Source organism: Chaetodon auriga, chromosome 8, assembly GCF_051107435.1.
Source record: "Chaetodon auriga isolate fChaAug3 chromosome 8, fChaAug3.hap1, whole genome shotgun sequence".
Classification (NCBI taxonomy): Eukaryota; Metazoa; Chordata; class Actinopteri; order Chaetodontiformes; family Chaetodontidae; genus Chaetodon; species Chaetodon auriga.
The window spans coordinates 6,647,238-6,675,148 of NC_135081.1; the positions used below are offsets into that span (position 1 = coordinate 6,647,238).

Genomic DNA, 27,911 nt, shown 5'->3' on the forward strand with positions numbered 1-27,911 from the left:
CGTTCACTGTCAGACATAATTCTGAGAATCAAAAAAATATGTGGGTGGTTGCACATTATGCCTGTATGCTAATCTAGCCATTCTCAGGCACAGAGGTGACTGTAACAAAATTAGCAGACTACCTTTGTACCAGGGTTTTCATTGTTATTTGTTGTTGTTATTTTGACCAAAAGTATTTGAATGTGCAATTCAGGATGTAAGTAAATACAGGGACGCTTTAATTGCCACAGTCAAAGTTGAACTCTTCCACTACGAAAACGCTTCCGCTTTTCGTTTGAAGAAAGAGCACACAGTTTCGGAAATTGTCCGGTGTAACCATGGGTGTCTTTACGCAGCTGAGAGGCGGAAGACGGCCATGCGGAAGCGCTGAGCAGTTGGACGCAATGGTTGGACGTTGAGTTAATCTGCAGTGCAGTCTGGGAGCTGTCAATCGTTTCGCTTCGTATCTCTGGCACTGGAAGCTGCTGATGCGCCCGTCAGTGTTTATTTACACTCTGCGGGACACTCCTAAGAGGAAGAAGAATATGTAGAGTCCAATTACCTTTTGTCTGCTCCCAAAGCCTTCTTGTCAAGGGACGTGACTTACATGAACGGGTGCCATCGGAGCCGGGCCCTGCATCTCCATCATTTAAACAACCTGCTACCGACGTTAGCCAGCTTGCTAGTCATTTTATTGACGCTGTCAGCCGTTTTTTCACTCGGCGAACCGGACACATGATTGAATGACAGTTGCTGGTCTGTATCCAATAACGGTAAGATTTTATATCCGCTTATATTTTTGGCATTTTTTTGTGCTCGTATACATCCGCTGAAATCTCACCTAGCTTAAACAAGGTAGCTGTTAGCCGTTACTGTAACAGTTCCTCTTTCACATAAATTTTGTAGTAACGCGCTCGTTACCTGAAACGAGTACCTATATCCCCCAGAGAAAGTTGCGTTTGCAGTCATTTGCTTGAGCATTTTATGTATTTTTCACCACTGAACGTTAGCATAGGTGAGCTTGTGTTGTTTGGATGACAGGTGTGCCTGCCTGTTCCTCTGTTACTGTGCTGTTGACACTAAACAGCCCGACTCGAGCCTGTTTAGCTCACTGAGAGCTAAACTGCTAGCTGTCACAAGCTAGGCTCTCAGACATTACCATGAATTTTCTGCCTCAGCCATTCTGTATCTCTGAATAAGTTCACAGGCCATTTCTCAGGACTCTGTTACCTCCGTTTATCTGCCATAAACACGTTTCAGGCGTCACAGCAGGAAACACACAGGTGTGATCATCAGTAACACTGATTAGCAATGGCTGCACTCACTGTGTATGTCGCTGTATTTAGAGCTGAGACGACTCATAGATTAGTCATAGAAATTGAATTACCAACTGTGCCAAAGTGTCACATTTGCTGGTTCCAGCAAGGATTTGCTTTTCCTTGCCATTCATGATGAGCATGAATGAAGAGTATTTGGGTTTTGGCTTTGGGGAAATTGCGATGAGTGTTTTGTTCATCATCAGCGTTATCAGTTCCACCTTTCCTGCTGTGACAGGCCAAAATGTCCACCATGAACACGTCTTGCTTAGTGGCCAAATCTCAACATGAATATGTTACTCTCCTTTTCTAAACCGGTTTGAGCTCCTCTTAAATTTGATACTTAAATTTGATAATCCAAAGAGCACATAATGTTGTCACGGCCTAATATCCCCTTCCTCCACTGCAGCTATTCCACTATTCCTCTGACTGACGGGCCAAAGGTCATAAGGCACGTTATGTAAGGTGTGTTCATGTGCTCCTAAGTTACATTTAAAACCCAGTATAAAAGACAGGTGACTGTGAGTCGCCTTCCTGTGTTTATGTTTGTAATGGTGGCTCGTCAGCCAGGATGATACTGTGTATCATAGATGTAACAACATCACAGCGCGCTAACAAGGACATCTCTGTGAGGTGAAACACTCATCAGACTCGTCCCTCTCCTGTTCACCACCTGCAGGAATCTGCTGCCTGTAGCGCTGCTCTGTCACAGTAAATGTTTATCTCAGATTTCTCAGAGATTACATTATAGGAGTGACAGCAGCAGCATTGTGTGACAGTTGATGACTCTCGTTCTCTAAATGGAGCAGATTTTTTTTGTGATGATTCATGTCATTTTATGACATGTAAAACAAAGGTTCTAATGGCTGCTCATATCAGACTTCGTGCCTCCTGATGTCTATGACTCAGTCTGTTGAAATGGCTCCAGCTACATCCTGACAAATAATGGACCACATACTGATTGATGGGCTCTGGCCTTTTTTCTTTGTGGTCAAGCGTGAAGATGACTAAACGAAACTTTCTCTTTCCTCTTTCGTTCTTCATTGCAGGTGTGATGCTCATATGTGTGCCTGGTGTTTTACATTAGCCCGTAATAACCACCCAGGAGAATGAATGCAGAGGAAGTGGAGCTGCTCAGTGACTCCAAGTACAGGAACTATGTGGCAGCAGTGGACAAAGCTCTCAAGAACTTTGAGTACTCCAGCGAGTGGGCCGACCTCATCTCTGCTCTCGGAAAACTCAACAAGGTAATGGTCTCTGGCAGGCTAACGCTTGACATACGCTGCTTCTTAATAAATAAGCATTTTGTTTACATACGCCACCATATCATGATAAAAGACATAAAAACACTTTTGCCTGCCCCACACCTACCATTCTTTACATCCTGTCTCAGGTTTTGCAGAACAATGCAAAGTACCAAGTGGTTCCCAAGAAGCTGACGATAGGTAAACGGCTGGCCCAATGCCTCCACCCCGCCCTGCCCAGTGGGGTCCACCGCAAGGCCTTGGAGACGTATGAGATCATCTTCAAGATCATTGGACCCAAGCGGCTGGCCAAAGACCTCTTTCTTTATAGGTAATGCTGTAGTAATACTTATAGTGGGCAGTAAAGTTTGCTGGACATGTTTTCAGCTCGTATCAGACCTTGACATCACTCATGTTTTTCATCACCGCAGCTCTGGGCTTTTCCCTTTACTCACCAACGCTGCTATGTCTGTGAAGCCTGTACTGCTGGGGCTCTATGAGACCTACTACCTGCCCCTGGGAAAGACTCTGAAACCAGGACTGCAGGGGCTACTGACCGGGGTACTACCAGGTCTTGAGGAGGGCTCTGAGTATTACGACAGGTGAGACGAGCCGGAATGGAAAGAAAAACACTTTAAATGTGCACAAGTGGGCATTGGAGCGAGCCATTAGCAGAAGGCATTTTATAGCATAATGTGGAAGGGCATTGATTTCAGATTGTATGAATGATACATGAGATATATGAGACACCGCAAGAGGACTAATGCTTCAAACTCAAGACACATCCCAAGTCTCTTCGACTAGGTGGTGCAGACATCTGTCTCTACTGTGTTTACATTCACTGTCTCAAGAAATCCCACAGTTACTGTATTTTCTTAATATCTAATGCACTTCTTTGATTGTCATACACTTCATATATGTTGACAAAGGCTTTGAGAGTGTTCATCTCATCACTGCTATCATAGTCACAGTCGCAGGCCCTAGAGGGCGCTGCAGTTACAGGCTCTGGGACAGTGACACCATAGAGGGGGAACAGAGGGGCTCCACCAGACGACTTTTTCACGGCACTGATCTTGTTTCAGCAGGAAAGGCACAGCTGTGGCTCATGACATTAATGATGGCTCAATTAGATATACTGTCAGTGTCCCAGTAAACAACGCCAGATGTGATTAATGTTATTACTAACACCTGGGCTTTTCCTGGAGTGATGTCAGAGAGTCAGTAGAGAAAAAGGTCTCGTTATATGGGTCAACATGTAAACTGTCATCTTGTTTTTCATTTAAAATGAATACTAGGTGTATTTTAGTTTTAATTCTGGTACGTCAGATATGCAGTACATTTCTTCTTTGAGTTTATTTTGCTTCTGTCACTTTGCAGAGGTTAACAGGAGGATGCGTTATTTTTTACTCGCTCCTGTTGTCATTTCCTGTTACTGTTTTTATTGTGTCAATAATTCACCTTCTACACAGAGGAAATTTAAGTTTATGTCTTAAAGCTGTGTTAGGATTGTGAAAAATCAGCATTTTCGTATCACCATAAATCACAACAGTGTCCCATCTGTTCTGAGATTTCAGACTTTCCTTATTTGTCCAAATCAAATTTAGTGTTATGTGCAGATGCTGGCAACAAATCCTAGTCAGTGAGTGGAAATGACAAATGAAAGCTTCACATTGAGATCACAGTGGCGTCTTGAACAGCAGTGAGTGATTGCTCTGTTCAGAGAGAGCTCAGCACCACTGCATGGTGTATCCTTCTCTGTCTGTCTGTGTGTTCTTTTGCTTTCTTACCAATTAGATTAGAGTGCTCTGTAGCATTAAGTGATCTTACATAATGGAAAGAAAGCTCAGAAACAGCATTTAGCCATAGACCAAGAAGCAATAAAACTTCTGCAACTAATCCAGCTCTGTTCTTAATAAGCATGCTCACTCTGTCCCGTCTGTGTTTTCCACAGAACAAACACCCTGTTGGAGAAGGTGGCTGCAGCAGTAGAGCAGTCAGCCTTCTACAGTGCCTTGTGGGGCAGCATCCTGACCAGCCCTGCTGTGCGTCTCCCCGGGGTGACATTTGTTCTGTTGCACCTCAATCGCAAGCTCTCCATGGAGGACCAGCTCTATGTTATGGGCAGTGACATTGAGCTCATGGTACATGACAGTACACTACAATACAGACATCCCTTGTCATGACACTTGATGAAAGAATTGCATGCCGCTAAGCTGAAAATAGAGCTTGTACACCTGATAGTTCCAAAATTTACTACACCTCCTTCCTCCAAAGTTGCAGTTTAGTGGAGCCGATGTTTCAGTCATTTGGGTTGATTAGCATCAGTTCAATGTTATCATCAAATTTTATCATACATAGGTTTGTAGTAGATGGGTAAAGATTGAAACCTTAATTGACACAACAAAAAGAGAGGGAGATCTGCACACAGCGAGTACCACAGAGGCAGAGGTGCTGTTAACTGCAAGATGAACGTCAGACAGTATAAACCACAGATGTTTGTGGTAGTGTCCACACGCTTACCTCATAAAAGTAAATGAGTCTTTTTCAAATGCTGGCGTGCTCAGCAGCTCATTAGATTAAATATTTAAATGTCTATAACATTAAATCACAATCATGACTGCAAAAGCCAAGTAGTGTCTGGCACAGGGCATGATGAGGGTCATTAAGCTAGGTCAGATTGCGTGTGTTGACCCATCACAGGCTTCACTTGAATCACCGTGTCTGCTCAAGTGGGTTAATACAGTAATGATGTGTAATGTACATTTTTAATACATAGACAAGTTGAATAATAGTGTCTGTGCTCTCACCAGGTGGAGGCGGTCAGTACCTCAGTCCAGGACTCAAGTGTGTTGGTGCAAAGAAGCACCCTGGACCTGATCCTCTTCTGCTTCCCCTTTCACATGAGCCAGGTAAGAAAAGCTGTGTGACTAAAACTACAGTGTGTGTGTTAGCAGAAGTATGGTAATGATGTGTGTGTGTGAGGATTGATAAAGTCTGTATATCAAGATATCAGCCAGTATTGGTACTAGCATTGTTGTTACACATGTGTGCGTGGCTTTTTCTGGTAGTGCATTTGCACATGCACGTGTGTGACTGTGGTGAGGACATTCAGACAGACAGCCGCGGTGCTGCCTCACGCTGGCTTGCTTGTTAAATCCTTCACCTCAAAACCCTTCTGGACATGTTAGAGCCAGGACACACTCCTTTCTGACATCCTGTGTGTGTGTGTTTGTGTGTGTGTGTCTGTTTGCTTGCTCATGGATATTTATGTGAACTGTATACTATACACACAGACAGATATCTGCTGTATGTATGTGTGTGTCTATCTGTGAAAGGGAGAGAGAAACAGTCACAAACGTTCTGGTCTGTTCTGTTGTGTTCAGGCGACTCGTCCTGACATGATCCGGATTCTGTCGGCAGCTTTGCACGTGGTTTTGAGAAGAGACATGTCCCTCAACCGCAGACTCTATGCCTGGCTGCTGGGTATGAAATACACACAGACACATCACTGACATTCATGGACCAGGGCTCCCACTTGGCATGTCATTTCTGGCGACTGTAGAATTTAAAAGGATACTTCCGGTACAGGAGAAAATATGGACCATGATGGGAACCCCGAAGTACAAACGTTTACATGCACATTGTTGTATTTGTGATTTGCATAGTGAGCACAATGTTTGTGTGTGCTTTGTTACTGTTTTCCATTTGAAGTTTTTCTGTTCTGTGGAACATACAGTAGGCCTGTGTCTGCTGTGGTCATTGTCTTACTTTATTTTCTGTTGTATGCAACTCACTGCGGATGAACATGCTGGTAAGTGTCTGCATGGCGAGAGATGGACGCTGAATGTATGAAGCTTACACTTTTCTCCGAGGCAACTTGCATTGATTGCAGCATTCGATTATGTCAAATTTGTAGATCAGCAGAAAAGCTAAGGAACTATAATAGTAAGTAGATTCTGCCCTAGAATTTCCCAACAGTGAATGGAATATATGATCTTAATGTGGGCTGAGGACCACCACCTGCAGCTGTTTGTTTGGCTTTTCTGAACTGTGCAGTGATATTGAAGATTGACAGGCCTTACCACTCTAATGTGAACCAGTCCAAGACTTACCCAACTCCACCACTGCTGAGACTTGAATTTGCACACAGCCATTAGGACTTTACAAAGAAGAGAGAAGAAGAGGATTAACTGGAAGATTCACATAGTTTGTCTCGATAAAGAGTAAACCTATTTGCTCCTCTCAGGATAAGTGCTTTGCTTCTTACCTTGTGCTGGATGTACATCTTGAGTGTTTATGTGATTACAACTGTATGTCTTTGTTTTTTCAAGGCTTTGATAACAATGGGGTGATAATAGGCCCCCGCAGCACTCGGCAGAGCAACCCAGAGGAGCACGCTAGCCACTACTTCAACACCTTCTCCAAAGACATGTTAGTACAGGTGAGGCTTCAAGCTGATTACAAACAGCCCCCCCCGGTTCTCTCCAGTTGCGTCTCTTCCTCATTTTGGCAGATCTGGCATGCTTTTGTCTGTCACACAGTTTATCCATCCCCTTTAGTCCTTGTCCTCATCCTCTCTGGGGTTTACATATATGTCCTGCCCTCTTCTCCTATTCCCAGCAGCCTCTCCTTTGAAGACAGTTCTGTCCTGTCACGCTCAAAACAGCCTTTGCCCTCCAGGCATGTGATGAGCTCTGGTGCTCCAGGGGTTGGAACAAGGGGCACACAGAGCGCCCTAGAGGGGAAGTTTTGTTTTTGAAAGGGTTTTTTTCTGTTTTTGTTTCGTTTTTTTTGTTTGCTCTTCTGCCATCTGCTCTGACATGGTTAATGCAGCTCCCTCCATTGGGAGAAAGTTGGTACTACAGAGACCGTCTGTTCCCGTCTTCAGCTCATTATGTGACAGACGAAGCGTGAAACACACACAAAAATCAAAGAGGGCTCAATGCCAATATGAAACTGAATGAAACTTGTTCTGCCAAAAATGATAGGAAGCAAAAAAAAATGTATAAATAAATAAATAAAATGCAAATTAATGTCAAAAGTGGCTCTGGAGTTCACTGATATTTTCTGATCTCTAATAGAGGTGAGTGTGTGTGCATGCATGTATGTGTGCGTGTGTGTGTGTGTGCTTTTTCAGGCAATGGTCGGGATCTTGCAGGGCAAGGCCAGAGGTGGGGAAGAGGAAAGCATCCTCATGCACGATCTCAAGCCATTTCGCATCCTCATCAGTCTGCTGGACAAACCGGAGCTCGGTAACCAGTCTGTCCATACGTACATGCCAACAGTGTGTTTAGTGCTGGAACACTGTCACGTAAACTAGAGGTAGTAAACCAACTGCCTGTATCATCCCTCATATCTGTACGCGTCTCTCTCCAGGCCCAGCGATCCTGGAGGACGTTCTGATCGAGGTGTTTCGGACCCTGTACACACAGTGCCGAACAGAGTTGGACCTCCAGAACCAGAGTCCATTCAGTAAAGACCACACACACCTCAGCAGGTCAGTCCAGGCCACCACCTGCCCATGACAAATGTCATATTTTAAAGCCAATGATGATCTAATAATTACAACAGCAGAACATTTTAAGTAATATTTGAACTGACTGAATGTTTCCAGTGTGTGCAAAATAGCAACATAAAGAAAAAGCTTTAATGGAAAATAAGTAAAATTACAACATTGAAATATGAAAATATATGAAACAAGTCAGTTAAAATAATGACAAATTGGCAACACTCAGTGTTGCCTCATAAATATAATCACTATCATTGTAGTGGATGTTTTTGTTAGTTTATTCATTCATACAAACCATAGCTTGATGCTAATCTTGCCTTCTTTCTTAGTAAACTACGAGAGAATAAGAAGACAGCAGAATTGATTAAAACAGCCAACCTCCTGTTCAACTCGTTCGAGCCGTACTACATGTGGGACTACATCGCTCGCTGGTTTGAGGAGTGCTGCAGGTCTGTATGTTAAAGTTCATGCGTGCATTGTGCTGGGATCAGACTACACGAATCCAGCCTGTTTTTGACACGATTTTGTCATGGCTGACCGTTTGCATCATGGTCGACACTGTACCCGTGTAGTGTGACATGCTAGACGACCTGTCGTACGGTGTTTGGGACGTCGCGCAACACCCCGATGAAAAGTCTAGTAATACAGAACTGCAGCATCACACACAACGCTTCTGTCAGTTTGACTGACAGTTGCTTCACCTGCTTCCCCGATGATGTCTGAACTCGTGCGTGGTCATGAAATAAGACGTGCTGTGATTGGTCAGGGTCATGCATATAGTATTGCCAGTCACCAAGATATGGCAGGGACTGATGGCACTGTGATCATTAGATCTGACACGGTGACAGCTGTGAAAGACAAAAGAATCATGTAGTTTGATCATGAGAATGAGCATGAGAACGCAGCTGGGGCCGCATTTATCTGTCTGAACCTGACCAGAGTCTGAGAGAGTAGTAACGAAGCCCGACCCAAACTGGATAGAAGATGTGTTTTTAGGCCTGAACCTGACCCACGCCTGATGAAGTCGATGTAAGCTGAAGCACAGAGTTTGAGTTATCTTCCATCTGTCCACATGTCACTGCAAGACTGATTTCTTATTGTTCTTGCTGTCATATCTCATCAAAGTCCCACGTTTTACATTTTACATAACCAACTGCTTCATTATTATCTGCATTGACAACTAAATGGAAATGCCTCCACACCGTCAATTTTCCTGCATATGTTCCCTGCCTATGTTTTCACTGAAAGAGCTTGAAAGCGCCACGTCATGTTGGTGTTCTCAGCCAAAGTGGCAGACAGACTCCAGTCACCACTTTATGAAGCACACACACACACACACACACACACACACACACACACACACACACACACACACACACTACGAGTTAAGGTCTAAATATCAGAGGGTGAAATGTAAAGTTTCGTCAGGTTTCTGGGACCATTTTGAAATAATGATGCATTACCGTGCTTGAGGGTTGGTCTTTAGAAAGAGCTGAAGGGATGCTGCTGGGATGCTACTCTTGTTTTGGTACGGATAAATGTGCAGCTGCTACCGTTACCTGAACAGAGGATCCACACATTTACATCATCAACGCTGAAGCTAACTGCTAACCGTACCTCAGAATAATCTCAAACATGCCTCTGTTACAGGAGGACAGTGAACAGCAGCACACGTGCACCACGGCATGCTGGGAGCTTAGATCCTCCAGAGCTCTCATTGGTTGAGTTCTGTCAGCTGGTCGATTTCCTGCTGGATATTGTTTCCTTGGTAAGATTCTTCTTTCTTTCTTTCTTTCTTTCTTTCTTTCTTTCTTTCTTTCTTTCTTTCTTTCTGTCAATCTGTCCTCTTTCTTTCTTTCTTTCTTTCTTTCTTTCTTTCTTTCTTTCTGTCTGTCATTGTCATGCTGTCTTCTTTCTTTCTTTAATTCTGTCCTCCTGTCTTTCTGTCTTCTTTCCCTCTGTCTCCCTGTCTTCTTTTTTCTTTCTTTCTTTTTCTGTCATTGTCTTTCTTTTCTATATGTCTGTCTCCCATTTTGTTTCTCACAGTTTGTCTTTGCTTTTAAACCACTATGACTGTCTGTCACACTTAAACTCTTATCCTGATTCCTGTCGTTCGTTCTTTTTCCCTCCACACTTTCATGCTCTTTTCACTGTGTTTCTTAGTCTCTTCTTTGTGCTGTTTTTGATTTTTGTTCTTTTGTGTCTGTTATTACTCAATCGTTCTTGCTGTCCTTTCATGTTTTCATTTCCCTTCCTTTTTAGGTTTTTGATTTGTCAAAATTGTCTTATTCTTGTATCCCTCTGCACTATTCTTTCTCTTCCATCGTTTACAACCCCTTTGTCTCCTGCCCCTGCTTGGGCTTCTCATCTCATTCTTTGTTTCATCCCTCTTGGCTCACACACCTTCTTTTTAAATCCAGTGTATTCTCTCCAAGTACCCTCCATGAACATTCGCAATTTGACCTACATTGTTGTCCAGCTCCATTTATGAATCCAGTTCTGGGATGTTATGGCCACCATTAGGGGGTGTGTGTGCACCTTGTCTCTGTGTGTGTTTGTGTGCTGTCTCTACACAGGTTGGAAAATGCCTGTGTTTAGTTTCCTTGCCAAAATATTGTTTGCATCCTCTTAGAAAAGTGCTTGTCAACACAGTATTTCCAATCTGAATAGTTTGGAAATCCCTCACTCCTTTATTACCCTGTTTAATGCTTTTGTGTGTGTGTGTGTGTGTGTGTGTGTGTGTGTGTGTATGTGTGTGTGTGTGTGTTTGAAAGAGAAAGAGAACCTTGTGTTCTGTGAGTCTGTGACCATGGGACAGTGTGTGTGAGTCTGTGCAAACCAAGTGTTGTGTGGCCTGTGCTCTGCTTGCTCCTGTCTGTTCAAACTATCTGCTCTTTCTCCTTGAAGCCTACTAGAAGCATGAGGGTAATCTGCCAGGTAAAGTACTGCTCTTTCCTGCTTTTTCACCTCACCCTGCTTCACTGAGGCTATGATAACATTTCTGCAACATCCCTCAGGCCATCCTGCCCTGCTTTGAGTGATCATTTCAGAATGACTGATTGTCATATTTAAAAGCCAAAAATGATCCAGAGGAAGAAGTGGGATTAATACAGTCATTCCATGTGGCGCTAACTCACCCTGGCTTTTTGGTGTGGATCTTGTGAAAATGAAATCTCTGCCCAGTGTGTCTGTGCTTTATGTTAAGCATGCATGCAGTTATATGCTATTGCAGTGCTCACATATTTGTAAGAAATATGACTATTTTAATTTTCGTCATTGTTTAATGCTCATAATTTGTTTTTTCTTTTTTTTTGTTTGTTTCATTAAAATATATTTCGCTTGTTGAGTCAAAATACTTTAACTTAACAACTTAACAAAAAATGTTCATGAAAAAATCACCACACAAGAGGCCATAAAATCAAATGTGGCCAGAAGAAGCTTCTGTACATTTTGGTCCAATATATTTAATGAAAAAGTCATCATTAAATACCTGAATTGGATCGAAGTGTGCATAACCTTCTTTTTTTCACAGAAAAACAAGATTGTATTTTTTCTGGCCAACATTCCAAATCAAAGTAGAGGATGGGACAGATGTCTTTGGAGAAATAGTCTCCAATAGTATTAACAGCAGCAAATTTAGCACCCTTACTTTCATAGGGTTTTTAAATCTTGATATTTTTACAAGGAAACTGACAGTCAAAGATAGTATTCAGTGTCTTTAGACTTTACCGGTTCCAGGTCGCCTCTATAGAAAAGAACGTTCTGCAACTGTACTAAAATGGGAACATGGAAAATCTTCATTGAAACCAAAAAAATACCAAATCATTCTAATATTCATGCACCGGTTAAGAAATTAGATTTTTTCCTCTGACAGCCAGAGAGATACAATAAGCCTTTATTGATTCCCGGAGGGGAAATTTGGTTGTTGCAGCAGCACAAGAACAGAATTAAGTCCAGATGAACAAAGAGAGAAAGGAAAAAATAATGAGGTATATAAAACTAAAATAAGAATAGAAATAAAAAACAGAAACTATATGACAGCAATTAAAGACAAAACTCATGGTAAAGTGGTGAGATTAATAGCAGCAGTGTCAGCAATTCTAGAGTATGTGTTATAAGAAGATTATTGTGGAAGTTAATGTGTATTTAATAACCCTGAATCGAGCAAAGTGGATTACGTCAATCATTTTGACGGCTTCAGTAAAAGTCAAAGGTCAGCTTTAATTAACAACCTTAATTCCATTATATCAGGTTCACCTCCTTCCAGATAATAATTGCACCTTTCAAGTCCTCACTTGACTTCTGTTTTTTTCCAACATGTCCAGGAGACCTACATAGAGATCCAGACAGAGCATCTTCCTCAGCTGCTGCTGCGCATGGTGGCGGCTCTGACCTGTCATCTGCAGGCCCTGGGCCTCGGGGAGCTCACCCACTGCCTGCGTCTCTGCTCCAAGATCCTCAGCAAAGTGCAGCCACCGCTGGTGTCCCCTCTGGCCCTGCCTTCAGACCCCCGGGCTCAAGGCCTCTCAAACCCCACCAACAACCCCTCAAGGGATAGGAACAGAGACAAGGAGGACAAACAGGTGAGCAAAACTATTAAAAATGTTCCATAAAATCAAAATCAAAAGGACAATACTCTTTTATATCACAAACGTCATGTTTTTCCAGCCTCTTCAGTCATGATGAGATCAGAGTTTGTTCGCTTTAGTGGACAGAAATGAAAATTGTTCACAAGCACCAAAACAAAAGCGACGCCACTGCTATGCCAACTTCTGACTTCGAAAAGCATTGCCAGCTGATAATTTTGTGCTGTTTCTGATCCTGTAAAGATCTTTTGATGAAAGCATTGGCTCTGCTGCTGCCCCAGTCAAAGCAAATCCCAATCTGACCTACGTGACCCAGTTCCCCTACTAGCTACTGCCCAAAAATCCATCAGCTCAGGCTCTGATGGTGTGCCCTGGTCCCTGAACAGGGCCCCTTCCGGCTCTTGTTGGCTCCTGCCAGCCTCCTGCCCTGTGCTGCACTTGGCTGGGTGGTCCCACGACTGGCCCTGCTGTCCCATACTCCCTCAACACAAGGCATATGAAGACTTGTGCAGAACAAATGCTTCGTTTGGCTGTCCTGGTCCTCCTGGTCCCTGTCCAGTAACCTGGTTGTTAAAATGTTTGAGAGCTCAGTCAGGCATAATTAAATGTTCAGTCCCATGCCTGGAGATGGATAGGGGCTAGATGCATTTAGGTAAGCCCATGAGGGCCAGAGAGGGGACAAGTAGAAAGACTGAAGATGGTTAACCAACAGCTGAGCCCAGCTCGCCTTTTCTCTCTCAGGAAGTAGAGGAGTAGACTGGCCTGTAATGCCTCATGGGTAAGCCATATCCATCAGAGTGGAAATCATTCCACATACATCCACTGAATACTATAACATCCCCACCCCCCATCCTGAGGGGCATATAGAGAACGTGTCTAGCGTGCCATCTGAGTCCAGGCTCCAGAATGTGCAGGCTGCCTCAATCGAAATGCAGCCTAGGAAGCCTTGGGGCTCCCACGGGCTCAGTGTGACAAAGAACTGTAAGAACATCAGTTTGTCTGCGGCAGGATGCGTGCCTGGTGTCCCTCAGCTCAAGCCCAACAGCTGAGTGTACAGCCTCAGTATATGATGACCCGTGTACAGGACACAGTGCAGTGATGAGGTCAACGTGTCTACTGAGAGACTTCCACTATTAAAATATTAACTGAACCACTCACTGAATAGATTTCACATTTTTGTCTGAATAAATTACAGGTGTGGTCCAGGTGTGTGGGATATGGATAAAGTCTTCTGTCACTGTATCTGTAATTTTGTATTGCAGCATCAATATTTATTGTGATATATTGTATTTTCTGGAAATTGAATGAAGAAAGTGTTTCTAAGTTAAACTCTAGATGGGAATTTCTGTTTTTGACTTAATTAAATATCTGACAAGTTGAGATGAGCTCACCACATTACAGATGAGGCTGGATGGAAAAGTCCTGTAAATCCAATATAACTCCCCCACACTTGAACCTGACTAGAGGTCATTGAGATGATTTATCAAATGTAACACTTGTGTCCAGACTCCTAGAAACAAAGAAATAAGGTCAAATTCTTAAAATTGGACAGCTAAATGGAGTATCATGGTCATAAGTGCTCTGTGGGTATTCACAGAATCTGCACGTGAAATTTTCCTGCCGCACTGTGTTTTCAGTGCACTAATGAACATGCAGCTTTTCTCGTCCTTTGTTCCTGTCACTCTCTGCATCACCTACCCTCCTCGATCCTCCTGCAGGCTACTCTGGAGCTACCTGGCAGTGGGGAAGTGTTTGAGGATGGGGAAAACCCTCCCAGCAGTCGCTCCTCAGAAAGTGGCTTCACAGACTTTGTCCAGTACCAGGGAGATGGCACCGATGAGACAGAGCGAACTTCACATGCCCACCCAGCAGTCAAAACAGGCCGACGTGCCTCAGGCCCATCTCAGACCAAGCCTCTGGACAAACCAGTCATGCAGTGCTGTCTGGAGCACTTCCAGCAGTTTCTCTCCCGACTTGTCACCTTGTACATTACCCCTGGCCAGGTGGACAAAGCTGAGGGTGAAAGAGGCGAGGTCATGCAGTCGGGTCCTCTGATTTCAGAGTGCTCCCAGCACGGTGGTCATGTGGAGTCAAGTTCTGGATCAGGGTTGGTCCAGAGGGAGTGTGTCGCTGCCTTCACTGCTGCCTGCCAGCTCTTCCTAGAATGCTCCAGTTTCCCTGTCTACATCGCAGAGGGTAACCTCAAGTCCTCACCGACACAGGAGGAGCAGTTTGGTAGGTGCCAAAAATACTCTCTGTGATGAAATATTAGGGAAGATGAAGATGTCGCATTTACTGCATTACAAGGCTCAGTGGGAAGGGACAGAAAAAGCAATAATGTAACAATGGTTTTCAATGGAGTATATGTACTCTCTTTTGATATATATATGCATGAGAACTACACACAGTTTGTTTTTTTCATGATTCAGTAAAAACATTTATTTCCAATTCTCGGGAGAGTAGAGTGCTAAGAAATAGATCTGTTTTCCATCTTAGAGGTTCGATTTATTACATTTAAATACTAAATATCCCCCCGCTTCAATACAGACAGTGAGCAGGTCCGTCTGCCAGTGTGGCTGCAGACCCTGATGGATGCCTGCTGCCTGGCCAGTGACTTCAGCCTGCAAGGTGTGGCCATCTCCCTGCTCATGGACCTTGTGGGACTCACCCAGTCGGTTGCCATGGTGACTGCAGAGAGTGTGGCATCTGGCAGCAACTCTGAGTCCACCCAGCCCATGAGCCCCAGCCAGGGTCGGGTAGCTGTCGTCATCAGACCACCACTCACTCAGGGAATCCTAAAGTACATTGCTGACAAGACGAACTTCTTCAAGGTAAAGGTCTCTTTGTTGGTTACACTGGAATTCTCACTGGGCTTACTTGTTTTGATGGTCTTGGCCCTATTTAATCTCCGTTTTTTCCCAGAGTGTGGCCCTGATCCTATGGGACCAGTTGAGCGAAGGAACACCTCAGCACCATCAACGCAGCGTAGAGCTCTTCTACCAGCTCCACAACCTGGTGCCTTCCTCCAGCATCTGTGAGGATGTCATCAGTCAGCAACTCATGCACAGAGACAAGGTTAGAACAGACATCAACACCCACAAACACAGACAGCATACACAGTCTCTCACTCAGTCTCACACGATCTGTCGTGCACCTTTTTTATTTCAGAGAATTCGGCTGGAGGCCCATGTCAAGTTCTCTGTGCTGTGGCATTTGACACGAGATTTGAACATGACCAAGTCCTCTCCTTTTAATCGCACATTTGACAGGTGAGTTAGCCTTGAGACGATTTTTCATAATGTATGTATTTTGTACCTTATATTTTGAGAGTGCCTCTCCTGTGATTTACTGTCATTTTAATTTCTTCTTCTTCTCTTCACATCTTTTCACTCTGTCCTTCAGATCTCTTTTCATCATGCTCGACAGTCTGAGTTATTGGGATCCATGCACCAGTGCTGTTGGTAGGGCTTGGCTGAATCAGGTCCTTCAGAGACATGACATTGCTCGAGTTTTAGAGCCGCTCCTCCTCCTTCTGCTCCACCCCAAGACCCACCGAGTATCCATTCAGAGGGTACAGGCCCAGCGCCACTGGACCCATGTCTTCCCTGAACCACCTGAGCAGGAGCCATCAGAACCCATTTACACCAGGGACTCTGGCTTCTCAGACAGTGAGCAATGCCCATTAATTCTGCTTTTTTAGTTCTGCTGATACTTACTGTGTCCCTTTATAACCTGCTTGTTTTCACATTGAGTCTTTATGATAATTATGTCTTAAAGCATTTCCCTGTTCATCAAAAATGTTCTTTTTTCTTCCCTCTTTGTTTCATCAGACTTCAGTCAGATTCACAGGGAGAGGGTGGCACATGAGGAACTCAGAGGCCTAGCAATGGGTGACATGGAGCCATTCTGCCTGACTGTCAACCCTTTGAGTGACAGCCTGTCCTTACTCAGCCTGAGCAGTGAGAACTTGCAACTAGCTGGTGAATATCAGCCTGCGAACCAGCAGGGGGAGCCCCAGAGCTCTGAGTCCAGTGGTTCCCATTCATCTACAGTGGAAAATGGCAGCTTTGAGGAACCAGATGGTCTCAGCAGCACAGTCAATGGCTCAGACCAGCAACCTGGTTCTTTAGATAACATGTCTGATGACAGTATAGAGGAGGCTGTGTCCTCTGTTATAAAAGAGTTGATTGACAGGGTATTGAGTTTAATAGATGAGGGGTCTCTTGAAGTCTCACCTCCACCTGAAAACTGGCCCCAGACAGATACAGACAGCACTTCCTCAGATACCTCCACTGGTCTCCGTCTTGACTCTGGCCCGCCTCTCATGTCCAACCACCAGACTCTGCCTGAGATGCTTGCTGAAGGGACACTTGAGTTCCTCTCTGTTACATCAGCTGATATATCTGCAGAGGAGCAGCACAGAGAGGGCATCACTCGTCATAGTTCATCACCGTCCATTGTCACATTGCCAGACGGTTCAGAACCAGCCACCCCGGACCACAAACTGCAGGTAGACGACCCTCAGGCTCGTAAACGTAGCCATAGCAGCACACAGCTCAGCCTTAAAGGGAAGATAATGGAGAGGCTGGCGGATAAATCTCCAGGGGCCAAGCCCAAGATCAAGAAGGCCAAACGGAAAGAGGAGGAGAGGCAGAGAAAGATGGCAAGTCAAGCTGAAAAACTGCGGCCACCCAGTATTTTCTTTGGGGACAGTCTGGATCTGGAGAACTGGTACAGCTGTGGGGAAGGTGAGGTGTCAGAGATTGAGAGTGATACTGGTTCACCCAGCGGGGGCTCTGGTGGGACTGTTGGGGGTGTCAGCGTCACAGGGTGCAGGTCATCCTCTGCCCCACCTCGTTTTAACATCCATCCACTCTACCAGCATGTCCTGCTCTACCTCCAGCTGTATGACTCCTCCCGGTCCCTCCACGCCCTGTCAGCCATCGCAGCCATGCTAAGAGCCGCACCCTCAGGGTTTGTAAGTGCCATCTCGACCACCAGCATCAACAACACCTACACGCCGCAGCTCTCTTTGCTCCAAAACCTCTTAGCCCGTCATAGAGTCTCTGTCATGGGCAAAGACTTCTACTGCCCCATTCCTCAGGACTCCCACTCCCACTCATTCCGCAGCGCCATGTACCTGGAGATCATCATTTCGCTCTGTCTCTACTTCCTTAGAAGCTATTACTCTGCCCATGTGGCAGCAGGCCCTCAGGACTTGGCAGGGAATCGGGCCATGCAGCTGACCAGTGTGGAGGTCTTAACTCTCCTTTCCAGCGAGCTAGCCAAAGTCACAGGTGGCTCAGCTAAGGGCTTCGCTAGTTTCATCAGTGATGTCCTCTCTAAGTGCAAAGTTCAAAAGGTGGTTCTCCATTGCCTACTTTCCTCCATATTCAGTGCCCAGAAGTGGCATGATCAGCGGGTGGCGGGGGTCAATGTGGCCACAGTGGAGGAAGGTCTGTCTGAGGACAGCGTTATCAACCTATCAGAGGACCAGATAGACAGCTGTAGCGCCGTCCAGTCTCAGCTGCTCAGACTGCTGCAGAGCCTAGTTGTACTCGAGCACAGAGTCCTGGTGCCAGCTGATGAAGGAGGGGAAGGAGGACCTGTGGGAGGAGGGGCAGGAGGTGGAGGGACGGGGGTCGGTGCCGGGGCTGGGTTTGAGATCCTGGGTGGCGAAGTGGAGCATGTTAACCCTCAGCAGCCAATGACATCACTGCAGTACCTCCATGGACAGCCCATCACAGCGCAGGGTATGTTCCTGTGTGCGGTGATCAGGGCACTGCATCAGCACCACGCATGTAAGATGCATCCGCAGTGGATCGGACTCATCACAGCCACCCTGCCATACATGGGGAGGGTGTTGAGGAGGGTGGTGGCCTCAGTCACTCTGCAGCTGTGCAGGAACCTGGACAATCTTCTTTGGCAGTACCGCTATGAGACCGGGATAACTGACACCAGGTATTAGCACCTGCATGGATGGTACTGATGATCTATAGTTATGTCATAACCCATCCAGTGACAGTACAATGAAATGGCTCAGCAAGGTTTTGGTCACCAGATGGCACTCTTGACCACAAGATGCAATGACACTCTCATACATCCATTTTTCTGATGCAGCACTTGTGATGAAAATGCTTGAGAATCAGAATTTTTGTATAATATAATTGTATAATTGCATGAATCCAAATATGCATTTACTGAACTGCATATTTTCCCTCTGTCCTCTAGACCACAGTGGATGGCTCTCTGCATCCCTCCTGACCTGATTCTGACAGTGCTGGAGGGGGTAACAGCCATCATCCATTACTGCCTGCTGGATCCCACTTCCCAGTACCACCAGGTGAGGGCACCATGGGTTGTTATAAACTGCTCTTTTCATTTCTCAGCGAATGTTTACAACCTCTGCACAGACTCGTTTACATATAATGATTCTAAATGCAGTGCAGTGTGAGTTTGATTTGTATTAAGATATGCTCGACAATTTCTATTTCTTTTCATAATAGTATAAAAATACTGTCTTGTTATATATTCTGCCTCTCAGTTACAAGTGAGTGTTGACCAGAAGCACCTGGCTGAGGCTCGTTCAGGCATCTTGTCCATCCTCCACACCATCATGTCTTCTGTCACCCTGCTGTGGAGTGTCCTCCACCAGGCTGACAACTCCGACAAGCCAGCTGCTGCCTCTGCTGCCTCGACTTCCAACATCAACCTGGGCTCCACGAAGGTACACCAGGCAACAGGGTTCACAGGGTTGCCAACAAAGACTCAGTAGCATATTTTCTTGTAGGTCCTGGTCAGTCAAACAAATAATAACTGGCCTCCGTCTTGTCATAATTGAATACATATCCTCACTGCAGAATAAAGGAAATCTTTGACTGAACAAACTAAGAAATGAGAGAGGGTACCCGAGATAATTTGTCTAAAATTGTCAAGGCCTCTCTCCACTTCCAAAAGATGAAATGGCAGATATGATGGATGTATTAAAACACTAATATATTTCATTATTTCACTTAAAGTCTTGTCCAAGTAGAATAAATGATAGCGCATATATATAGCACTTTATATTTTCAAAATAACCTCTGTAGCATTTAACAGAGGTCAAAGCAGAGTATAAAACAGCAGTGATCAGTCCTAGAATGACATGTGAGCAGCCTGGTCTAAAACGTGCTGTACCTTCACATATACATTGATTACTGCTCTAAACAGCAAGAACAGAATCTCATTACCAGCTCTGGAAGACTTCTTTCAGCAATTATAGCTGTATTTTTCTGCACGCAGTTATTTGCCTTGTCCACATGATATCAGTTTTTTCCAGAGGTGGGTTGGTAATGGAATTTTCACTGAAACAATACAGTCATTTTTATCACCTGTGCATAACTTAATTTGTAATCATTACAGGGCCCATTCCCTCGCAGTAGTAATTAAAGATCTAAAAACCTCCTTTACTTACTTTTGCAGCCAACTCCAATGTTCTTTCAGTTTCAGCATGTCAAATTGGACAGAATAGACAGACCTTAACAACAGCACAACTTAATATTATCTATGTCATAATATTGTTGACAATTAGTTTTGTGTTGGTTAACAGGGAAATGTAGAAGATACCATGAGATACATATCTGAAAATGAAATGTCTGGGGAAAATGACTGTTTGATTTATTTCTTGTGTTCAGTCATGCAAGGTACACTGAAAGCTCTTTACAGGATGTTCCTGTTGACAGAATAGATTGCAACTAAAACTGTTTGCATCGTAGGTTTCCAGCTCCTTAGGTCTAACCTTACCTCCTGGCTTTACATCTGTTCTACAGAACCTCCGGCAGCAAATCCTGGAACTGCTGGGTCCAATCTCCATGAACCATGGTGCTCACTTCATGGCAGCAATTGCCTACGTTTGGAATGAGAGGAAACAGGTCAAGGCTCCCGTCAGAAATAAGGTGGGTGTTCTAAAAAAAAAAAAAAAAACTCTGTACAGCCACTCTTTTGATGTTATTAAGTTGTATTGTCTTGATGCCTGCATTGAAAACCATTCACAGCAGCCTCTATTCACTCTCTGGTTAATATAGCCAGCAGCAGAGTGTATTCATGTCTGGTAACATGATGAAGTAAAATGTAATTAAAGGGTAAATTAACACCAGGCTGAAAAGCAGTGTCTTGCTGCCCTCTCTGGTTGAATGTTTCAAGCCTGTTTAGCCTGTGTTGGCTGTGGTCAGAAATGTACTTTGGTACACCTGTGGCCACACCCAGCAGTGATGTCACGAGGTCCTGAGTCCGCCTGTGCTTCACTGCAGCCAGGTGAGAAGGAGGTTTTAAGTTGCTTTTTAAAGCGAAACATGAGAGCAGCTAATTTCTGTTATTGATTCTCTGACTAACGTTGTTCTCAAAAAAGATGTACGGACTCCAGTTTGTTTGAGTGGACTTTTTAAATCATTATATGTATTCCACGTATTTCAGGTGATTCCTGTAGCCAGCGAAGAGCAGCTGCTGTTGGTGGAGCTGGTTCGTTCGGTGAGTGCTATGCGCACTGAGACGGTCATGCAGACAGTCAAAGAGGTCCTGAAGCAGCCGCCTGCCATTGCAAAGGACAAGGTTGGCATCTTCTTTTCCCTCAGCATAAGGCTGTTAGACTATACAGAGCTCTAAGAGTTTCTGCTGCTGTACAATGTCACAAATGTAATTGTTCACACTATAGGAGGAGTTTTCACATTTGTGATTGCAATGAGAGAAGGGTAACAGTAAGGCTAATTGCTTGAAATCTATCTTCATTTTTGTCATGTTTTGATGCAGCAAAAGCATTAGAATCTGTTTTTGAGTGCAGTCCTTTGATTATTGGTTTTTCACAAGAACTTTGACTCAGCATCTTTGAGCCTCACCTTGTCCATGCTCAGTCATTACATAAATGTTATATCTTCACCATTCCCCACAGAAGCACCTCTCTTTGGAGGTCTGCATGCTGCAGTTCTTCTATGCCTATGTCCAGAGGTGAGTCCACTGCTTCTCAACAGCAGTATATATGTATGCTATATATCTATTACTGTGTAATGTAAATGATGCCAATATTGTTCTTTATAAAGGCCCTGTTTGTGCTGAGCCTTCTATGCATCCATGTGTGTGCCCTGTTTTTGTCCTAGGATTCCTGTGTCCAGTTTAGTTGACAGCTGGCCGTCTCTGCTGGCACTGCTGAAGGACTCGGTACCGTTAGGCCTGCCTGCCCCCGGACAGTTTCTCATACTAGGGTTGGTCTCACTTCATTCTCTCCTTTAATTGTCGTACAGGTGTTCCTTGATTCTCACAACATCTGGGGAATCACTTATGCAAGTCTATGTAGATTTATCAGTCGAATGGTCGCAGTGTGGATCTGAATGAATCGGCCTGTTGAGACTTCCCCTTCTTCCACTTATAGGTTCTGTTCTTTAACTTATATAACATAGCTCCCTCTCTCATTGTTTTCTCTAGAGTTCTGAATGAGTTCATTTTGAAGAATCCCAATCTGGAGAGTAAGAAGGACCAACGGGAGCTGCAGGTAATTATTGTAGCCACCTTGACTCTTGTTCAACTCTCAGTTGCTTCCATTATGTTTTCTAATTAGATTCTATTCTTTTATTTCAGTACCATACCAGCTATTACTCGTTTTTCTTTTTTCTTTTTAACAGTATCTTAATGACAAGTTTACTTTTGCGCTATAGTCATACAGGATGATTGAGCGAACCACAGTAAAATGATCTCATTGAATATTACTTGTTGCCAAATAACTGGGTGTTACTTGTGTATTCAGGATGTGACCCATAAGGTGGTGGAAGCCATTGGGACAATTGCAGGCTCATCTCTGGAGCAAACCACGTGGCTGAGGAGAAACCTGGAGGTGAAGGCCTCTCCTCAGATTGTCGTGGATGGAGCCAACCTGGAAGCTGATGTAGAAGGTCTGCTGCTAGTGCAAACACTAATTGCCAATGAAGACTGTATCTGTATCATTGCATGTTGCTGCAGTACATAAGAGCCAGTTTCACACTAAACTTACTGAAACTAAACTCATGTTTTAGGCGCTGTGTCTAATGTGAATGTGAGAGTGTTTCTCTGTTTTTGAGTTGTCAGAACAGCCTCTCTCCTGATTTACGATTAATCAATTTAAGACTTAATCCATATCAGTTGATTGTAAAGTAGTAGTCAGCAGGCAGCTTGGATACTGACCTTTTTTATATTTGTGTTGATGGCCAGCTGTATTTTGGCAAGGGAAAGATCATTTTTGTGTTCATACGAGAGATGTAATATCATGGATTAAGTTAATCCAGCTAAATCAAGTGTAAAAAATAATCTGAATGTTAGACACTGAAATGTGTGAGGGCTGAAAACAGCTCAGACACTCTTGCTGTCATGCAGAACAAAAAGGATAGTCTGCATTCTTCAGCATGGCAGTATTAATATTTGCTCCTCTATGTAGCTGCTGCTAATGTTTGCTATGTGTGTTTTGTAGATTTAATGCTCACAGTGATGGAGGCCTCCAGCTTCACTCCATCAGTGTACAGCGTTCACGCCCTCACGCTGTTGGCTGAGGTAAAACATGATTTAGCTCAACTCTTCCTGCACAACTGTTGTTGATCAGGCCATCAGTCAGTGGCTCTGCCAGTTATTTCCATTGTTCATCTTGATTACGCCTCAAGCTGCTCTCATGCACATTAACCAGCAATGGTTAGGCCCGTTGCTCTCAAGCACAGCCCAACAGTACACTAATGCACTCCAACTGAGCTCCTGAGAGCTGATTTACAACCCTTGCCCCACCTCTACTTCTATGTAGTGAACCAATAAATCAATCAGTTGGAGTTAGTGTGGAGCTGTGAATGAGCTGAGCTGGACAATTGAAATCACTGGCCACCTTCTTCCATCCTGGCAATTTTAGCCTGATGAGGAGGTCATTATGCAGATTCTGTCTGTGCTTCACTGCTGTGTGCAGCTTATAGATCCATGAGTTTATTCATGGCAATATATCAACATAATGCTGCAGTGCAGTTTGTCATGTTGTTGCTGCAGCTGTGTACGACTGATGAATGCCTTCTTTCTACAGATATTTGGAAGAACTGTCACTCAGTGTTGCTCACATGACATGAATGAATGCTGAATATATTTGTCAGGTGCTGGCTCATCTGTTGGACATGGTGTTCTACAGTGACGAGAAGGAGAGGGTGATCCCACTGCTGGTTAATATCATGCACTACGTAGTGCCCTACCTCCGCAACCACAGGTGGGGATGAGCGTCTTTCTGCTTTGATGTCACTGAGATTTCCTCTGAAATTCTGCCACAAAGTTTAGAAGTTAACACATTAAATTCACATCTTAGCTGTGGAATGGCTTTGACCTAAAAATTGAACACTGTGACTCTTTTTACATTACAATATAAAGAAGTTTGAAGGTGAAACACGTGAAATGTCAAACAGATAGATACAAGTGATCTTTTCACGTTAGGAAGGAAGATGTAGTGGTAGCTGATGACATGCATGTTTTATGTGTTTCCTGTTTCTCCTGACAGTGCTCACAACGCCCCCAGCTACCGGGCCTGCATCCAACTGTTAAGCAGCCTGAGTGGGTACCAGTACACCCGCCGTGCCTGGAAGAAGGAGGCCTTCGACCTCTTCATGGACCACACCTTCTTCCAGATGGACTCCTCCTGTGTCAGCCAGTGAGTAGGAGAGGAAGCTTGACAGTGTGTGGGTGACCGCTTTTACAGCTGGTGTTAAGATCAGAGTTTGCCGATTGAAAGGAAAAAACACATTAACTCAAGATGCACTTAACAGTCTGCCCTTTGTTGATAATGTGAAAATCAGAACTCCAGAGATGCATTTGAAAGTCAAAGTGTACGTGCATTTTATCTAAATATTATACCAACACATCTCTGGAATGGCACATGTTACTGCCAGATGTTACAGGGGTGTGTTTGTTTCAATGTTTCTAGGATATTTGTCTAACATCAACGCCATTTTCCTCATTTTTCAGCTGGAGAGCCATCATCGACCACTTGATGACTCATGACAAGACCACATTCAGAGACCTCATGAGTAAGCTTTACGAGTCTTCATAAGCGTAGATATTACCACTTGGTGTGGTTACAGACCATTTACCAGATCATCCTTTCCTCAGATGCAGGACTATGAGTGTTTCGCACTTTTCATCTCAGGCAGAATTAAACCTGCAACCTGCACATTGTCTTTGTCAAAACAAGCACTTGCTGTACATTTCCACTCCAATTAAGTGTGTAGCCCATGCAGCAAAAAGATGCTAATGGGACATAAAGTCAAGTCCATTTTATTTATACAGGCCAATGGCAAAAATCTGTAGAGCATACAGCACCCCCTTTCCTTACATCCTGTACCCATACATCAAGTTAAAGCCTATTAACAGGCTAAAGACTGGCAGAGAGATTGATAATGACTGCATGTGTTTCCCTTCAGCCCGGGTGGCTGTAGCCCAGAGCAGCTCTCTGAGTCTGTTCACCAACAGAGACGCTGAGCTGGAGCAGAGAGCCATGCTGCTCAAACGCCTGGCTTTCACCATCTACAGCAGTGAAGTGGACCAGTACCAGAAATACCTGCCAGACATACAAGGTAATCGATGCGTCCTGTACAGATACTGTCCATGTACTAGTGTTATATACTGATAGTGAATGCTGTGGCAGTGAACTTCCTCACTCTTAGAGAGTGTTTCATACAATAAACAGCATAAAACTGAAGCGTAATGAACTATCTTAAAGGAAAATGTCAGTATAATTCAAACTGGTGTATTTCCTGACCCAGCCTCAGGACAGCCGCCTGTGGTTTATTAGCCTGCACGCTTTCGTGCACGTTCACTGCAAAGATACTGAAAAGTTTGTTTGTGTGTTCAGAGCGTCTGGTGGAGAGCCTGCGTCTGCCTCAGGTGCCCATCCTTCACGCTCAGGTGTTCCTGTTCTTCAGAGTGCTGCTGCTGCGCATGTCACCTCAACACCTCACCTCACTGTGGCCCACCATGATCACTGAACTGGTGAGAACCAGACCTCGCTGACAGCAGTCTCTTTCTTTCTGTTTTCACTCACTTACTTTACCTTCATGTGTTTCTTTCTTTCAGTCGTCAACACATATACACACACAAAAACTCACACTCTCTGACTCATACACTCTACATCTGTTTCCATGCAGGTTCAAGTGTTTCTGTTGATGGAGCAGGAGCTAACAGCAGATGAGGACATATCAAGGTACATTATCTGTTGTTATATCATGGTCAGGATGAATACTTCATTTTGATTGGCTGCAGGTTGTCTGGTCTGTTAATTCTCCATAAGTCAAAACCTTGGATGTTACCATGGAAACTGGGTTATGTCTTGTGAAAAACTTTAGATTTTGATCACAGAACACATGAAAATATAAATTCATTTTGTTTTCTTTGGCGCGTGACCATAGTATAAGCAGGACAGTGCCCTTTGAGATGTTCATTAGGAAACCAGAACTGTCCCACAGAACCACATCATCCATTGATTCCTGATAATGCACATCTCATCGGACATTCGTTCCTTACAGATTACAGTAAATGAACATTGTAATTACTTTGATGATGTGTCCTTTCCCGTTCATCTCTAGAACGTCAGGGCCATCTGTGGCTGGGTTGGAGACCACCTATTCTGGTGGGAACGGCTTCTCCACCTCCTACAACAGTCAGCGCTGGCTCAACCTCTATCTGTCTGCCTGCAAGCTGCTGGACCTGGCCTTGGCCCTGCCTCCTGAGAGCCTGCCTCAGTTCCAGATGTCAGTACAGACAAGCCTGGGTCACAGTAGGATTTGCATGTGATTGGGTTGTGTTAGTGATAGTGAATAATTCATTAAAAGTGGAAATTCTGCATGTGTACCTGTCAGTATTTGGAATACATGAATACTGCATGGATCATTTGATCATCTGATGATTTGTTGATGGATCAAAATTGTGTTATTTCTGAGTGAGTCCTGCCTCGTTACAGGTACCGCTGGGCCTTCATCCCAGAGGCTTCAGATGATTCAGGACTGGAAGTGAGACGTCAGGGGACTCACCAGAGAGAGTTTAAACCCTATGTGGTCCGACTGGCAAAGCTGCTGAGGAAACGAGCCAAGGTACCTCACCCACCCTCTGCTCACACGAGGTTATGAAAAGATGGAGACAAATGACAGCTTCTTACAAAGAGTATGTTCAGGGAGACGCTCCTTAAAGCAAGTTGTAGCCCATTTCATTCATTGCATTGCCTGCATTATCCCCCACCTGCAGTATGGCACATTCGTTTTTCTACTTGAGTAATTTGTTATCTATTTCCTATTAACTATTTCTCCCATAGAAAAACCCAGAGGAGGACTGCTCCACCCGTACCCTGTCCTGGGAGCCAGGTCACCTGATGCTGACCCTGTACGTGATCCGCAGCATGGAGCAGCTGCTACCCTTCTTCAACCTGCTCAGCCAGGTGTTCAACAGCAAGGCCAACAGCCGCTCGGGTCCCGCCTACACTCACAACTCTGCAGACGGCTCCTTCCCTGGCCACAAGGAGGGCCACAAGCTGGAGAGCCAGAAGGTCTTCTGGAGCCTAGCTCGACAGAACATCGAGGAGATGGTGGAAAAAGACTTTCTAGAGGGTCTTATCAAGACGTGAGGGCACAGCAAGGGGAGGGAGGGGGATTAACACATAACTGATCAACACTAGTGAAAAACCTCAACTTGTACATTGAAGAACAAGGAAATACAAATGGGGAAAAATAGTTTGTACATTTTTTGTATTTATAAGGATTATTTTACTTTTCAAAAACTATTGTATTTCATTTTAATTATTTGTATATATGGAGCAGCTTTGACAACTGACTTTTAACATTTCATGTGAGTCCTTTTGGACAAAGTGAAGATGCTGTGCCATTCCATATCGATGTGACTTAATAAAGATTTCTAATGGGACGGTTACCTGCACTGTGTCACTCTTGTCATGGCCTTTAAAATCATTTACACTACGTCCCCTGAGTTAAACCAAGTTCCAGTTCCAACCTGCAGCCTCTAGAATAATCAGACTGGAATCAATGCCTCTAAAAAAAAACGTCATAACTTTCATAAAGGGAGGGTTTATTGCAGGACTGTTGTATTTGCCTAAGCTTTGCTCATTAGTGTGAGCTGTGTGCACCAAAATAAACTGCCAACAATATGTCAGTCACAGGGAACATTTTTCTGCAGAATTGTACATCTGATACATCTTGTTGATAATGCTGCTGTACCTTTACTTGTAATGGAGGATTTTTACACTGTGGCACTGACA

At 44.3% G+C, this 27,911-nt stretch overlaps 1 protein-coding gene across 4 annotated transcripts; it reads left to right on the plus strand.

The window, feature by feature from the left end:
* The first annotated feature begins 337 nt into the window (after positions 1-337).
* On the plus strand, positions 338-27,576 carry dop1a (DOP1 leucine zipper like protein A). Of its 4 annotated transcripts, none has more exons than XM_076736938.1 (38): positions 338-752; positions 2,345-2,542; positions 2,689-2,870; positions 2,971-3,141; positions 4,491-4,680; positions 5,350-5,448; positions 5,923-6,022; positions 6,898-6,980; positions 7,677-7,791; positions 7,916-8,036; positions 8,378-8,497; positions 9,699-9,816; positions 10,956-10,985; positions 12,374-12,631; positions 14,353-14,869; positions 15,182-15,465; positions 15,557-15,709; positions 15,803-15,903; positions 16,037-16,302; positions 16,465-18,595; positions 18,866-18,977; positions 19,179-19,361; positions 20,443-20,568; positions 21,086-21,220; positions 21,558-21,613; positions 21,763-21,867; positions 22,088-22,154; positions 22,407-22,551; positions 23,103-23,182; positions 23,758-23,867; positions 24,153-24,302; positions 24,617-24,678; positions 25,072-25,224; positions 25,503-25,639; positions 25,795-25,850; positions 26,233-26,397; positions 26,607-26,736; positions 26,955-27,576. In XM_076736938.1, the coding sequence occupies exons 2-38, from the start codon at positions 2,405-2,407 to the stop codon at positions 27,261-27,263; spliced, it is 7,458 nt and encodes a 2,485-aa protein (XP_076593053.1). In that variant the 5' UTR covers positions 338-752; positions 2,345-2,404; the 3' UTR covers positions 27,264-27,576. The 4 variants fall into 4 exon arrangements, with proteins under 4 accessions (XP_076593053.1, XP_076593051.1, XP_076593054.1 ...); XM_076736936.1 differs by having other exon boundaries at positions 363-752; positions 6,871-6,980; XM_076736937.1 differs by having other exon boundaries at positions 395-735; positions 6,871-6,980.
* Positions 27,577-27,911: the final 335 nt, after the last annotated feature.